Source organism: Battus philenor, unplaced genomic scaffold (assembly GCF_028537555.1).
Source record: "Battus philenor isolate CCGP_79_NKW_IND1 unplaced genomic scaffold, ilBatPhil1.0.hap1 SCAF_13, whole genome shotgun sequence".
Taxonomy (NCBI): domain Eukaryota; kingdom Metazoa; phylum Arthropoda; class Insecta; order Lepidoptera; family Papilionidae; genus Battus; species Battus philenor.
Genome location: NW_027181675.1, coordinates 7,360,389 through 7,376,881, shown reverse-complemented (window position 1 = coordinate 7,376,881; position 16,493 = coordinate 7,360,389). Strand labels below are relative to the sequence as shown.

The 16,493-nt window shown below is 30.9% G+C and overlaps 1 protein-coding gene across 3 annotated transcripts in view; it reads left to right on the top strand.

Moving 5' to 3' along the window:
- spin (Protein spinster) overlaps window positions 1–16,493 on the top strand; it is a 36,423-nt gene that overhangs the window by 8,841 nt on the left and 11,089 nt on the right. For all 3 annotated transcript variants that reach the window (XM_068777048.1, XM_068777047.1, XM_068777050.1), the window contains exon 2: window positions 15,734–15,930. In XM_068777048.1, coding sequence (XP_068633149.1) covers window positions 15,734–15,930 — 197 coding nt within the window. The remainder of the gene's footprint in view (window positions 1–15,733; window positions 15,931–16,493) is intronic.

Genomic DNA, 16,493 nt, shown 5'->3' with positions numbered 1-16,493 from the left:
ATATCCACATACCTCTACGATAAGCGTATATCACACACAAGACCCCGTGACCACTTTTTCGGTTTAATTTCTCCATATTCTTTACATAAAAAAGCAAAGCAGGTACTGATAAATATCTTTTATTAAAAAATTTCTTACTTTGAAGGCATTCCAATCATGATAAGCTTAATTAGTTTTTGGTGATATTGCTAAGGCGCTTACGCTATACGCGGTTATTTTTTCCTTAATTTTTTTTTAGTAAAAGTCACCATTAACAACAGTTAAAAACAATAATTATTTCGTTAAATAATAACAATTATCTACAAACTTTTTAAGTTAAAAGGTTAATAGAATCAAATATTCTTTTTTTTATTAACCTAACGCGTGTTGTAGTTGCCAGTCATGCAAATCGCAATTAGTCCTGTTTTTTCTTGTTGCTTTATATTTGTATAAAATATTGTTGATGATTTGTTAGCAATACTTGATATATAAAGTTAAACATTATGCATATTGTCTATTATGTTATGTATAAGTAACTTTTTGTAAAATTGTTGCTGGCTGTCTGTTAAGCGGATGCATTATAGCTCCGTGTTTATACAGAATAAAAAAATGTTGCGTCATTCAACTTGCATAGCATGGGGCTATAAAAGGGTTCCTGCTTTCCCCATTTTATCAAATGATTTATAAGGGGTGCGGGCATTGCTTTAATGTGGGTAGATTCATTGCGTGTTGCCTAATATTTGTTTCATTTATTATCCTTTCATTAATATTGTCATTCAATAAATATGAATTTATTGATCGGATAATACTGCAGCGAGTAGTATTTAGGGGTAGTCTGATATACGCGAATAAAACATTAAAGATAATAAAAAACAAACTTGTGCTCTTATGTATCTACTTAGATATTTCTGTTACGAACTAGGTTCTATGACAAAAACAAAGATGTTTCTAGAAAATTTTCCTCCTTTATGTTGTTTGTACTTATTATTTCCTTCATAAACGCTTCTTTTGAATGTATCATATATAATCATATTTAAATACATATGACACAATTTAAATTTGATTAGTCAAATTGTTAGAAACAAATACATATCGTGGTATCGTTAAATTATGCACAAAAAGTTCTCTAATGAAAGACTACGAATATAGAATAAAGTAAATATACATTTAAAATACGTCAGAAGTTTTTATTAAGTGCATAGTTCAAAGAAGTCGTGTTTTCTGCGCTTTCCGGTTAGCGTGTAACATTGTCTCTGGCTGACGAACTGTCTAAAAATGTCCATTAATTGATATTGTATTCTCAAAGCACTTGAACGAGACGTTATCTTTTGTTTTCACTACAATCACAACTTGAGTGAACGCCTCCGTGTCGTTTATGTTTACTTATTCAAATAATCGTAAAGCAGTTAATAAAAAAGTCTTTACCGTAGTCGGACGGATAGAAAAGTGATAAGGAATGCTTGGGTTTAGCTCATAAAATGTTATTGTTTTATTTATCATCTGATTTCAAATACAGTCGGGTGGTCGCAGTGTTGAAACATACAATAAGTCTTATGTGGTAATAATTAACTATCTAAGAGATATATTTGGATACGAGTAATTTTCACCTATGCAATGTCTCATCACGATATCTCGGGAACCATAAGGCTGTGGCTCGGAATTCGCCGAGTAGAGCTAACTAAGGTTTTTCGATTTACCACCCATAAGGGAGAGGTTAGAGGAGGTGTTTTTTAAATTCGCGTACCCAAGGGCATCGACTAGTATATAAATAAACTATATTTTCATTTCGAGGCTCATTTTTATATTTATTTGAAAGTTAAAAAATCGTATGTTATAGATGATTTCACATATTTATATATATTTTTTAAATGACATATAAGAATATCTAATATTAATTGATATGATCTGCCATGTAAAGGTTATTGTAATCACGGCTGTTAACTAAGTGCAAGTTGTGAACAAAGGTCGTAAGTTAACTGAGATTAATTTACTATTCTACAACTTATATACATGCACAACGGATATTGGTCCGTGCTGAAGTTAATATTTATACACTAGCAAAATATATGTTTAAAATTATTTATATAGTTTTGATAAATGGAGATTGGTTATGAGTGTAAACGCTCTAAAATATTGGACGTATAGCTTATTTGCTGTCAATTAATATATGGTAAGCCTTATCCGAAAATAAATGGTTTCAGAAAAAAATCGGCTTACTACACGTATACATAAGTTATTGTTTGATATATTCCAGTAGAAAAAATAAACAAAGTGATCACCTATATAAGGTTGATTGGAAATAGGAATAAAAGGTTTAAAGCTTATTGCTGAGTAATAAGCTATAGATTCACAATACTTTTACACCAATAACCGACTATACTGTGTACAATAATACAACAAATCTTGATCCTTGGTAAAGTTAATATTTATACTATTATGCATAATATTATTATTTTATATCATTTCTAGATATAATGATTATTTGATAAATAATACATCGATACAGACATATCCAAGGTTATCTGTAGTTATCATTTATCCGACTTATTATTTACATTATTATCGGTTTGTGTTTGCTTTAAAACCGTAGGCTAATTCTATGTTTTTAATTCTAATTCTTGACGTAGTTTGTATATGTTAATAGAATTTCAAGTAATTTTAAGATGCTAGTATTAATTGAGTGCATTGAAACAGTGATGCCTTTGAAATGATGATTTGCAGCTGCAGCGGTGCATTGCACCGTGTAATCCATGCAATGCCTTAAAATACGAGTGCCCATCGAGACTGCACTTGGAATCGATTACTTCCACCACTAGAGGTGTGTTCAACAGACCCGACCGTACCATATGCATGACTTCGATACAAATAGCATTATAAGCATCGCAGTTGTTGAGTTTACATGTAATTTAATTATAAATAAGAAATTTATTGTATTTGGATTTAAGGAAATAAAAGTTGATTTGTCACTAACGGTGTCCTTTGAAATTAATTAATCAATATTTATTATTTGAACTGAATGCGTATTTATTACGATCTTATTTTTATGCTCGAATAATAATGCAATTAAAAATGTCAAGGCATTGAGATTTTTTACTTATTCATTAAAACAGACACTGTGGTGGATTATTTTAGATTCATTGCCAAAACAAAAAGTGTTTTTCTGACATGTATAATTAGACCATCCGCTGTCTCCTGATGACCAAAAATAAATGCCTACATGATCTATACAGAATGATTGATTATAGAAGTACAAGCTTTAAAAGGGTGAATGTATAGCACATTTGTCATCAAAAAGCTTTCACACCTATTTACTATCTTTCTATATAAAGTGATCACCGTGGAATGTGTTATATTCTTTTCGATATGTTTATTTATTCTATTGAAATAGGACTGGCCAATAAATTCTGGCGGTGCAATCTGCAGTGACAGATAGTAAACAATAATAAATTTTAACATATAGTAATCCGAATTTTGAAAGGATATTTCTTATTGCATATATTATCATTACGATCATTATTATATAGTTACAACCACTTATTCACATAATCAATCACTTGTATAACAGTATTATTTTCTTGTTTATTTGAGTTATAGTGGTCATAGATGTTAGTGGTGATCAATATAAGGCCAGATACAACTGTATATTTTATTTAGGGAGTAAGATTTTTAAAAGTAAATATGGTAGTACTTTTATAACGCTTACCTAATAGTAAGTGATAAGCAATACTTATGCATGGTTTCAAGAAGAATTGAGATAAGTTACGATATTTCAGAAAAGGTTTAATAACGATATAAACTAACATTGAGCTGAATTATTACGTGATATAAAATTATTTTGCTTAAAAAGTAAAGTTAATTCAAATAGTTACTTTGAATCACACGATAACAACGCAAATTAATTACAGGTTAGTAACACGTTGTCGAGGGGCTTTGACTACGGTGTAATTGTTACGACATAATTAAAGGCGGTGGAAGAAAAAATTAAATTTTCTTGTTGTTACGATTATCTTTCGCGAGCTATGTCGTATTATTAAGGAATTGAAATATTACAAAGATTGTTTTTGAATATTTTTTCATATTGTCGTCCACATAGGATTTATACTAACAACTTGTGTACGTCATGAGAAGAATGCCAGAAGAGGCTAATTTTACAGAAACTATAATCAGATTGATTGACTCTATGTTGGCTTCCTCCATCTTTAAGATACGGGGTTCCTAACACGCCCTGATCTGAAATAAAAAGCCCAATAAAATTCGGACAGTTATTTTGTGGTCACTTTTACCCCCTTAATACAGTAGCCGAGCAATTCATTCTCGAACTTCATTATCACTTGAATCCCTTAGTTTTGTGATTTTTTCACAAGTTTTTGTTTAATGAACTTTTTAAATTGATTACAAGGTAATTTAGAGACATTACACGGGAGTGTATTGTACTACGGTGCACGGTTGATTAAATGTATATTTATATAATTAATGCATTACCTCGACTATGTACCTTTAGAGTATCTTATTCTCCAGATCTCATATTATAGATTGCATAAACTTTTCTCTTCTAACCTACATGTTCTTAACGAGAGCGATGGCAAATCCTAAAGAGAATGGGGGCGTTATGAGATTATATTTTCAAAATTTGTTGTAAACAAAGACGAGGGAGGTATTCGAATATTGCTCGCGCCCACGCCCAGTCAACAAGTTTGGTAATCAAACCTGACGTCTACGTTTTCGATTTTCTATTTAAAAAAATGTTTTTTATAGCAACTTTAACACATTAGAAAGTGTGTTGAGTTAATTTTAACTTAGATTTTATACAACGCTTACGTGGTTTATTATAAATTACTTATTGCAAAACAGGCTTCTACTCGTACGCATATACGTTCTGTAAAGATAAAAATATACACATATCAGTTGAAGTGGCAATAAGTGAACGTTAATTGTACCTAAAAAGGCATCCCCACTGTTTCTTCGAAGACAGGTTGATGCTCCCAATGAAGTAAAGAAAGCAACATTTCAGTCGTGATTATATGAACTTTCAATTTTTCTTTTAAAATCTCTGCGTAACACGCATGCATGGAACACACATACATATACAACGCTAAAAATACAGTTTAATTTGTTTGATTGAGGACAATATAATTGTTGCAATGTATATTGTACAGACTTGTTACCTTTCTGGTTTTTTCCTTTATACAATCACATGTACAATCTAGATCCGCATCTTTAGTGTCCAGTTTACGCAGACGACGTATACATAATCGCTCATGTCCTCGTGAGCCAGATGACGATTTACTCAAATAATAAGATAAAAACAAAATCCTATGTGCTTCTTAAAAAAGATGGTGCTAAAATGAATAAAATTACCCGTTCAGTTTTATTTTGATTTTGTCTCACTACGATACATTCACTCATGAAGTAAATAATAGTATCTTTTCTTTATTATATGCTTTAAATTTGCGTATAATGTACTGAAACACTAAACTGAAATGAATGAAATTTATGAAGTCTTTAAAAACCTCTGCTGTTTTCAAAGCAAAGGAGAGAGAAAGCCTCGTTTTAGTTTCAAATTTTTACTATCACTTCTTGATTTGGTAATTTACACGTGATTGTAACAGAAATATTTCACACGGTTATAATTTAGGAATGAATGAATGAACACTTTAAAAACATTTTTTAATACGAAAAACAGGTAACTGAGATATAAATGAACAGAATTTTCTTCCCGTCCAACTCCAAAAAAGAATAAATATTTTGTTATAAATATTTTGTCCGCTTTTGTTTTAAACATTGTCATGGAAACGATAAGCAATTGAAGCAATTGAAATTAAATGATTACTTTATTTAAATCGATAAGAATACGAATACATTAGTACAGAAGTGATAAACATAACCATTTATTAAATTTATTACCTTTTTATTAAAGTAATTTCCTTTTGATTAAATACGGTTGAAATTAATTTATCGATTACGTAATTTAAAAAATAAAGTATTCTACTGTACCACGAACGCGTAGTCGTTTTTTTTACTCCTGAACGGTTGCGCGAGCAGCTTCGAAAAAAATTAAAAAAGAAGCAAGACGCATCAGTGATCATCGGGTATGTCTACGGGCAAATGGAGCAGAAAAGGTTTTACATGAATTATTGTCAATATTCAAATTATATCTCTTAGTTACTTAGTAATCCAATGCTAATGTTTATTATAAAAACTGCTTGATAATGTATTTAGGTTTTTTTAGGTAAAGTGTATTGGTAATATTGACTAGGTAGGAGGATTCAATAGATTATTGTCTTATACTGGGCAATTAGTGTAGAAGCTTTAAAGAAGTTGATGTATAGCTTTTATGCTGCCAATTAATTTGTGGTACACTTTGCAAAAACAATAGTTTTGGAAATAATATATATCGTAATAATTGTATAGTAAGAGTGTTTAAAATTCGGATTACTACACATAAAATTAAGTATTGTTTACTATTTGTCCCTGCAAACTTTGTATTGATAGAAGTTCATGGCCTGTCGCAATACAATAGGAAAAATAAAATAATATATCACGTTTCAGATTGATCATTTAATACAGGATCATTGGAAATAGTTTTAAAAGTTTTCAAGCTTTTTTCCAACAAATGAGCAACACGTTCACCCTTTTGAAGATATTATTCTTATAACCAATCTTCCTGTATATTATAAACAAAAACATAATATAAATTAAATTACTTTGGAAAATCGTAATTAAAAATAGGTAATCACTTCCTGTATATTGTTAGCCACAAGCATTATTTTATATTGAAAACCGTAATGGAAAATATTTAATGGTATTTTAATCGATGTTAATGAAACTATAAAATTATATAATGGCAAAGAAAATGAAAACGTTCTGCGAATGTCCTTTTAAAGCCTTTACACCCATAACCAATCGCCCTGATGTATATAAAATTTTCTGTCATGTTGCACCTCTAAATTAAATACTGTCTAAAAGTAAATAGGAATTAAATAAATGTTGATAGCATAAAAAAATTAAGTTTATTTATCATTCCCATGTTATCATTCTAACAGATACCGCGTTCTAATATTCTTCTCCGGAAATACTTTTTAAGAGGGTCGTAAAAATAAGCTTCTGCATCGTTGCTTACTGTCGTAAACTATTTCCATACGCACCCAAAAAGGGTTTAGAGGTATTTTTTTGTTTGTAAGACATTTACGTCAAAACGTAGGATAAACATGTTATAAACATGAACTTTGTATGGAAATTTATTGGTGACGCGAGACTGAATTTTATGAATTAAATATGCAATTGGTTTATTGTGTCATTAATACGAGTATGTAAATAATCGGGAAGTAGATTTTGAAACATTTTTTAATTAATTTGGTTCAGTCAAAATAACTTTTCCTCTTATGTTTTTAATATATAGATGTCTACATATTAACTGGCAGTAATTTAAAAAAAATATCGAAATTATATTTTTTTTAATTTAAAATTGGGAAACGAGTGCACATTGGACATTATAATATATAATATTTCCAAAATTGCTTGACGGTACACATCGTAAGCCCAACAGTTACACATGGAAATGTGGTTTACATGAAAACTAAGCCATCAAATAAAAATGTCAAAGATTTCATTACTAAATTTCGTTTCGTTGATTTTTTAATAAATAGTTCTTGGTTCAAGTCTTCGGATCTTTCATAAAAAAAAGAATTAGCATCTTTAGTTCCCATATGAAACACAATGTAATTAATTTTAGAGAAGAAATTCATTAGCGACAAAAGTTATATATTTTATGACAACATTAATAAGGAAGATATCACGCCTGAAAAGATGAATTAATCAAGACTATTATACAAACGAAAGATTCATTTTCATTTTGTCAAACTGTTTATACTGATTATAAAGGGATTCTGCACCTTGAACTTCAACAAACAACAACAACAAACAGCGCTGCAATTCAAGCAATTGGCCAAAAGTAACAAATCGTAAGGATGTTGTTTACCACCATAATTCAAGCCACATATCGTTGACAACTCGCCAAAAAATATTGGATCGGAGCTGGAACGTGTTGTGTCATCCTCCGCATAACCCTGACCTTGCGTCTTCAAACTATCATTTATTACGTCTTATGCAAAGCTTTTTTAAATGTAAAATGTCGTGATGTTATATAACATTCAATTGTGATACTCTGTCAACTAAGAACCTATTTTATATACATAGAGTTATAACATTAATTGAACGATTGCTAAAAGTCATCAAAAACTTACAATACCGATTTGAATAGTTTTATGTATTTTAAAACGTTAATTCTGAATATCCATTCTTAAATAAAATCTGCAATCACTTATTTGCTAACCTGCAAACATGCAGATTTACGAGGCGCTACAGGTTTGTTAATACAAACGCACATTATTTTTTTCATTTTCTGTATGCAAGTTAAAAATCTTCTTTTTGTATTCAAATTAAAATGAATCGCCAAATGAGTTGCTAAGCTCAAAACTCGGGAACAGATTGGTCAATTCGGCTATTACTATTTAATTTTTTCTTTAAGGCGTGAAGAAGTTTGTTGTGGTGAGAAAAAATTGCAGGGAAAATATTAGGTCTTTAGCTATGAAATTATCGTTCAGTATACAAAAAATTAAAGGTTTTTTTTTTTGTTACTTTACATTTCTCTTAATCGAAATATGCTTAAAGAAGTACGGGATATTTAAAAACACAACTTTTCAAAGACATATTGTAACGCATCTTGAGTTTTCATGCCGTGAAGTTGTCCAAGCCTTGGCAAAAGTAGAAGTCGGGACGTACAACTTCCGCCTACACCTCTTGTAGGTAAGAGACCGTCTACTGTATGGACGTAGGTTTTCATGCTGTGGCAACGATGACAAGCAATTTACCAAAGATTGGTGGAAATTTGCGAGTCATTGTGTTGATAAGTTCGCTGTGCATATCTATAATAAGTTAGTGACGTTTGGAACTTTGCTGAATAACACCGTTACTATACCACCAAGTAGTAACTATTACTTTTTCAAGGGTCGGCTCGTTTGGGGCAATGCTTAGATTCAGCACTAGGACTTAACTAACATGATGAACTTCAACGATTGTTTAAAAAAATCCATTTTTCATTGCAAGGGGCAAAGCTATTCAATATCCATCCATTTTTTTCTGTTAGTCAATGTATGGTACACATTAACGCATTTGTCGCATTGACTCATTATTTCGCGCGGCAATCACTTATCAAAGTTTTTTTTTCCATTACCAATTTAAGACAAATGGATCAATATTGTTTTGAAGTTAGTATCAAAAGTTGATAATTCAAACCAATAGTGCGTTCGTTATGTGTTCACTATATACAAGTCGTTTATGTTGCGAGCCGTCTACCGCTTTGGTACCTGTAATAGAACTTGTAGTCTATTAACCGTAGTTTTATCGTGGCCCACGCTGATAATAAAAGATACAAATGCCGTGATAACAAAACGCTAATCGATAAACGAACTTAAAATAAACGAAAACTGAACTTAAAATTAGAATATTTTAGCAGTCTTAAAAAAATTACATACAATGAAATGGCCAGTACTGAAAAATGCCGGGATATAAAGACTCATCATAAAAACATTGTTTTTCTTCTATACATACCAATTAAATGCATTAAACCATCTGTCCCCAATCGTCAAACATTTGACGTCAAGTAAAACATAAAACGATGTATGAAGATGTAATCAAATATAAATATGGTAAATCATAAAGCACTTCATATTTTAATGAAAATTAAATCACTTTAATATTAAAGTCAGCAATGTTTAGATTGGAATTTTTTTTTATTTTTACAACTTTAAATGCTAATTCTAATTTAACTTTTTTATTGGACTATGACAGTTCAATAATTTGTGACAGTCGGTCGAGATATCTATTTTAATTAAAATGATCTATAACGAAATAATGTCAATAATGTAAAAGTTTTTTTGGTTAAAATATAAACTAAATGTACACGGCTTGTCGGTAGACATGCCGGTGTCGCTTGATATAATGCAAACAAAAAACTACTCGTTATAAATTGACGTCAGACTAACACCGTCGTGGTTTTTTATTAGGAATACCCCAAAGATTTTTAAAGATAATATTTAAAATGTTAGCGTACGCAATACGTAAATGTAATTATGAAATATACTGTCTTCATTTATTGTTGGTTGCTTTCAATGAAATATTCACCTTTGTCACATACATTGCTTTCTTAGAAACGTATTTCCTTACACTTTGTGAAAGCAGAAATTGTAAGCCACCTCGAATTCTAGGTATTGGTCTGTACACTGCAATCGGTTGCACCTTATGTGTATTTGTTTATTTTGTGCGATCCATTACGTACACAATATAAGCAAAATGTTAATGACGAAGTATAACTTTGATATACTTAGAGATGAAAATTACTTTTTAATTTAAAATAATTAATTGATTTCTGGAGATAGCGACAAGTATTAATTGTCAATAATCTACAAAGTCAACTAGAAAACTTTTAGCGTTGAACCATGTATTATATTACATACTATTGGAGTAAAGGCCTCCACACGTTTCGATTCATTTTTATTTTGGCCTATTTTAAATGAGATTTATTCACGCTACACAGGCGTTCAGAATGGAAACAATGCAACGTCAAGTTTAACCTTAACCCGACGTAGAAATACAAATTTCCACACTTGTAATTTCACAATTGTCTTTAACAATTGCATCCAATTACAGATTTGATCACATAAATACGAATACCGATAAACGAACGAACGTGCATAAATAAGGTTAAATTGGTATTCACGAATTATAAAGGAGGTATATATATTTATACTTTTAATAATTAACAACCAGTTTACACATTAAACACACACATGTATGCAGTTGTTATAAAGTTTTATTATTTTTTCTGATGTAAATGATTTTCGAATACATGCATAAACTGGAAAATACAGTGTATGAAAACGAAAAATATGCAATTATTTTGTTTATTAAACGAATGTGTAAGTACATAAATAATAATCGCTATAAAGTTTCGGAAAAATAGGCGCTCTTCAAAAATTTGGTACATCAATCTTCAGTTTCATTCGTCTTAATTACTATAACTTTTGTGTCTGAGATAGTCCAGAAAATTTAGTTAATGAGCATTTAAGAATAAGATAGTCAATTAGGTAATTTATTTACAAAAAATTAATTTATATACCATCAATTCTGGTTATATATGTTTAATTTCGTATGTATAATATCGTTGCTTTTTACCGATAACTAACTGTTTATATCACTCAAAACTTGTGGGTTGTTACTTTTCTTTTTATTGTAATCCCCGGAATGAAATACGTATTATGCACTCTTAACGGAAATTTCCGACGGAAATGAAAAGTCTTTTCGAAGGGAGAATTGCGTTGTTACTTCGGAAGCCCCATTGCTAATCACATGCTGTGAATCCAATTTCATTTGACCCCTTGTAATGAACATTCAGGCTCCCCTTACGGCGTGGTCACGAGGGTAATCGTTTGAAACCCTCTATTTTTCTGTTCACGTTTATTTTTAATACTACTATCTTTTCATTCTCCTTGACATATAAACATACTCTATAAGTATTATTTTTACCTAATGTTGACATCGTCTGGATTACTACAAATGATCCTGTCAAGTTTTAGATATAATGGCTTACGTTTACCTAGTCGAAAAGTCTTGAAATATTTCGCGGTAAGCAGTTTACAGTTATATAATAAATATAACAAGTAGGCAAATTTCGTCAGAAAGATGAGAAAAAAACCATTCTAAAGCGCCGAGTCCAAACCCGTGTTCAATGTTTGGCGTCGAAAAGCGCGCTCGCTATTGGTCCGTACAGATGGCGTGATGTTCACGACCTACGGGCGCGCTATCGCTAACGTGAGGCGCTGCCAACACGCTTCGCTGCATTGCACGCTACGTTGGCACAACTACACGTCGCAGTGTTGCTTGACGTTTTATAAATTCAAAGAAATATGTAATAAATATCAATAAACTGAACAGCTGCTGAGTGCTAAAATAAAAGATTAAACTAACTATTAAACTAAGAGATGAAACTTAATTTACAAAAATTGCTTTAATAAGTATATTTAAAAGAATGTTTTTATTAATATAATATACGTGATAAGTAAAAACTAATAGTTCAGTGCTGGCAACATTCCCGCTTATGACGTAGCGGCGTGTCAACTCGCGTCGTGCAATACTTATTTTAGAGACGTCATACAATGCAAAGCGAAGGTCGTTTCACGTTCGATAGAGCTATAATCTATTTAAATTTTAAACATGAAGTCATCTGCTGGTACTTTTATATCGGTCAAAAGTCTCGCGATTCCGAATATAATTATTAAATCTTCAGACGAAAGATGTAGATGAACTAGGCATAATAACCTCCACTGACCTATTTCTATTTCACGATGTATTTATTTTACATTGCTTTTTGTTATATGTTCTCATTACCAATGTTCCTGTTTTTTTTAATTATTTTATTTGAAGAAAGATATGTTATATACAACATGATATATTAAAAAGAGAAATAAGCGTCTTTATCTATAGTAAAACTTAGTAAAAATTTTGCTACTCTTGTAGGCGACCATAGCTTGCAAAAGAATAAGAATATACTTACGTTCTTTAAATGAAACAGAGTATGAATTTTATTCTTCTAAATTCTGAATTTATTTTACTGTTAATTTATTACAGTGAGTAAACAACTTATATACTCATAAACTCATAATTATGAACATTTATATTAATAAGTAAACAATAAAGAACTAAGGGTCCTAAATCTTACATACGTCAATGTGATAAGTCCTTATCGAATGTAAGAAAGTTAATCAAGTATTTTATCAGTGAACATGCTTTCTATTGGCACTTTGTTATCGACAGGTGAATGCTTGAAGTATTCTCTATAATAGTTTGCCGCTTTCTCCTTTATAGTTATAAGCTTTGGTATAAAAAAGTAATAAGTTGTATAAATAGTAAGTACAAAAATTTTCACCATGGTTACAAGAATGTACGATGTTTGTTGACAGCCAATAACACGAACGGTCAACGTTTTGTGCGTGAAATTGTAACTCTCGTATTTCTAGTTAAATGTAGTGTAAAAAAAAATTGGAAACATATCACTATTTAACATGACACTTAACGTTATTTTTGTTCGAGCTTTTTAAAATATATTTTTAATATTTGAAGTTTGTAGTATGAAGCTTAATGGATTACTTTTTGTTTAAACCTTCTTTTTTAAGATATTAACAATAAAACTATGTAATTTCCGGTAATCTATTTCAGCTATAGGATGTCTACCGTTGAACTTGCCTTCCAGTAGGGCCGGTAGGTATAGACCTGTATTCAATATCTTCTGACGACCTTAATAACAAGGTCGTTTATTTGCTTTGTTGGCGGATGTCCTTGCTTGTCCTTCCGCGCTCGCCGGTTCGTGGTCTCCACTCCACAACCTTAAGCCATATCCACCTCGGCCGTCTGTTCTACGCGTTATGTCGCCAACCCGCACTTGTCAATCTGATGGGCTATGGCGCTAACTATCGTTCGTCTATGAATCTCCTCGTTTCTGATTCGACCCAGTAGAGAAACCACGAACATAGCCCTCTCCATGGCCCTTTCACTGACTAATTTGGCAGAAAGTTATGTTTTAGGAAGTTGCAAATTTATTAAAGGGCTGAATATTTGAGTGCTATCGCAATTCATATTACTTGGGAACTACTCTGCAAAGTATTTATGGAAAAATATTCTTTACCGCATTTACTTTGTAAACAAGATAAACTCCTCAACGTACGTTTTTTCGCAGGAGTTATTTAAATATAAATTTTGTTCTGGTACGAGCTGTATCAACAGTACCTATTTTTAATACCGTTTTTCATTATAGTCAAGAATGTATTTGCACATATTTTTGATTGTACATCGAATTAAAAGTAATCGTAGTGTAAAAAACAATCAAAATCAATGCTTTTGTTAAAGAAGCAATGTTATAGAAACATTCACCAGACACGGGACTCCAACAATGACTGTGCCAAACAGTAGGGGACGCACCATAAAGGAATGATTTATGCTGCTGTCAAAACGATGTCGTGTTATAAAGAACAAATACAGGAGATTATTATTATAGTCGCGTATACTAATAACATATTAGTATACGCGTGAGAAAAACTCAGAAAATTTTACACATAGTGTTTACTGCAATGTAAAACAGATTATATTACTTTCTTTATTAATTACAAGAAATAAGTATAGATTTTAACCTTTACCAAAAATGTCTTGTATTATTTATAAATAAAATAATTAAAAGAGCAGATAAACAAATTTGTACGATAAGTAATTACGTATTTTTTTTTATTTCACAAGCAAACGAATATGACAACATTTTTATTTACTTTCTGTTATAATGTGAATTATTACAGATGATCAAAATAATTTTAAAATAATTAATTTTATAACATGGGTGAGATCGTGAAAAATTATTTTGAGTAGTGTAACACTGTCGTCGTTGTAGGTATGTTGAATTTCGCAATAATTCGTATCTGCCAAGTTTTAGTTGTTAACACATATCTTAGTACCAGTACTCTTATCGGACGTTCGTCGTCGCGTAGGTGCTAACCACACCCTTATGCTTCGCTTGCAATATTTGCAGGTAATAATTCTCTATAAAGTACGACATTATCACTTTGGATAAACTGGCTACTGATATATGGAGATAACCATTGCAAATATAAAAAAAAAACCTCTTAACAACTCTACAATATCCGCTTCCTGTGTTAATTTAATGTTTCATATTAACTTTACGTGAAAATTTAACGTGTTATTTAATAATTTTAGCTGCCTATGCAAAATTATTCGAATGATTCTTAGTCAATTCGACTACTTTATATGACTCTTAATAGTAAATTATTTTTTAATTAAAATTAATATTTGTGCAAACACACCGGAATTTATTATTACGTATTACATATTAATAAGCGTCTAGATTTTAGACGTTTATTCACAAAGACAATAAAAAAGTGGCGATCAATTTCTTGTTCCGGTTACACTGTTCCCGCCTTTCCGAATGTGAGATCAATCACCTCTTTGAGGTCAACACGAGGTGTAGTATTCGTATGTTTGCAGTAAATTTGTTTTTAGTTTTGAACATTAATTATATATTTTTATTGAGAAATATAGATTTTCGAGCAAATAACCAGTATTACTATTGATATTATTGTTATTAAATATGCGTTTTCTATATTCATAAACGATATCCACTTGTGTACTGACTCATCACGATATCATGTAGAATGGCTTAGAGACTTGAAACTTGGTAGGAATATTTCTTTCGCCAAGAAATAGTCAGTTTTACGAAATTCCATCTGCAAGGAGTTTGAGGGAGCATTCATCAAGTTGGCGAAGTCGGCGGGGACGGTTATTGCATTAAATTTAAAAATTACACTAAAATTAAAAAAAGATATATTAAACAATAAACAGGACATATAATTAATTTAACTGGAATTCCCTTCACTTCCCTATGAATTCTATATAAAGATTTTTGAAGTCTACATCCTTAATCGCGTCATGTTTTCCGATCGCAGTCTCGTAATGTTGTTAACGAATGTGGCCTTTAATGTTTTTCCTACAGTAAATTATTTATTTTTAGTTTTCTATGATGTATTTCTGGATTCTCTTATAAAGAATATTTATATTAAATACCTTGTCGTGTCGCAACGACTAGGGTCTCGCAACATATAAGTAACATGATGTTTCTAAAATGTTGACTTTTTTGCAGGTGTGCTAGGGGATGTGAAAAACGAATTCCACATAGGCGACGACAGCGCCGGTTTTTTGCAAACAGCATTCGTTGTCGCCTACATGGTTTTCGCCCCCATTTTCGGATATCTCGGTGATAGATATTCAAGGCGGATAATCATCGCAGCGGGTGTCGCCTTATGGAGCATCACGACGTTTGTTGGTTCTTTTATTTCGGTAAGCACAAATTCAAATGTACTTCGACTATTACCAAATCGAGTGTCATTAAGATATTACTTTTCTTTTATTTAAACAGTTAATTTACTAAACAAGTTAATAACTGATATTCTAATAACATTTAATATATCGTATAACTTTCATTAACCATTATTTATATCTATTACATAGGGTGATTGGTTGTTGGTGTAAAAGCTTCCAGGGTGAATGTATAGCTGAATTGCTGTCAATTAATGTTTTTTTTTTTTATCTAAAAATCAAAACTTTAAAAATAATAAATATTCTAATGATAATATATAAGGGTTTTTAAAATTCTAATTACATTTATTTAAATGAATTATTATTTACTCTGTCTCTCTGTCCCTAAAGACTTTGGACTGCTAGAATATATTGGTTTAACATTTCAACAGAAAAAATAAATTAATGTGACGTACTTGAGAGATCACTTGTAAAGAGGCGTCAAAGTTTTTAAGAATTGTACTAAAAATAAATTGCACATTCACCACCTTAAAATTTTTTCATCTATAACTAATTAATCACCTGTAGACTAGCACTATATTCCT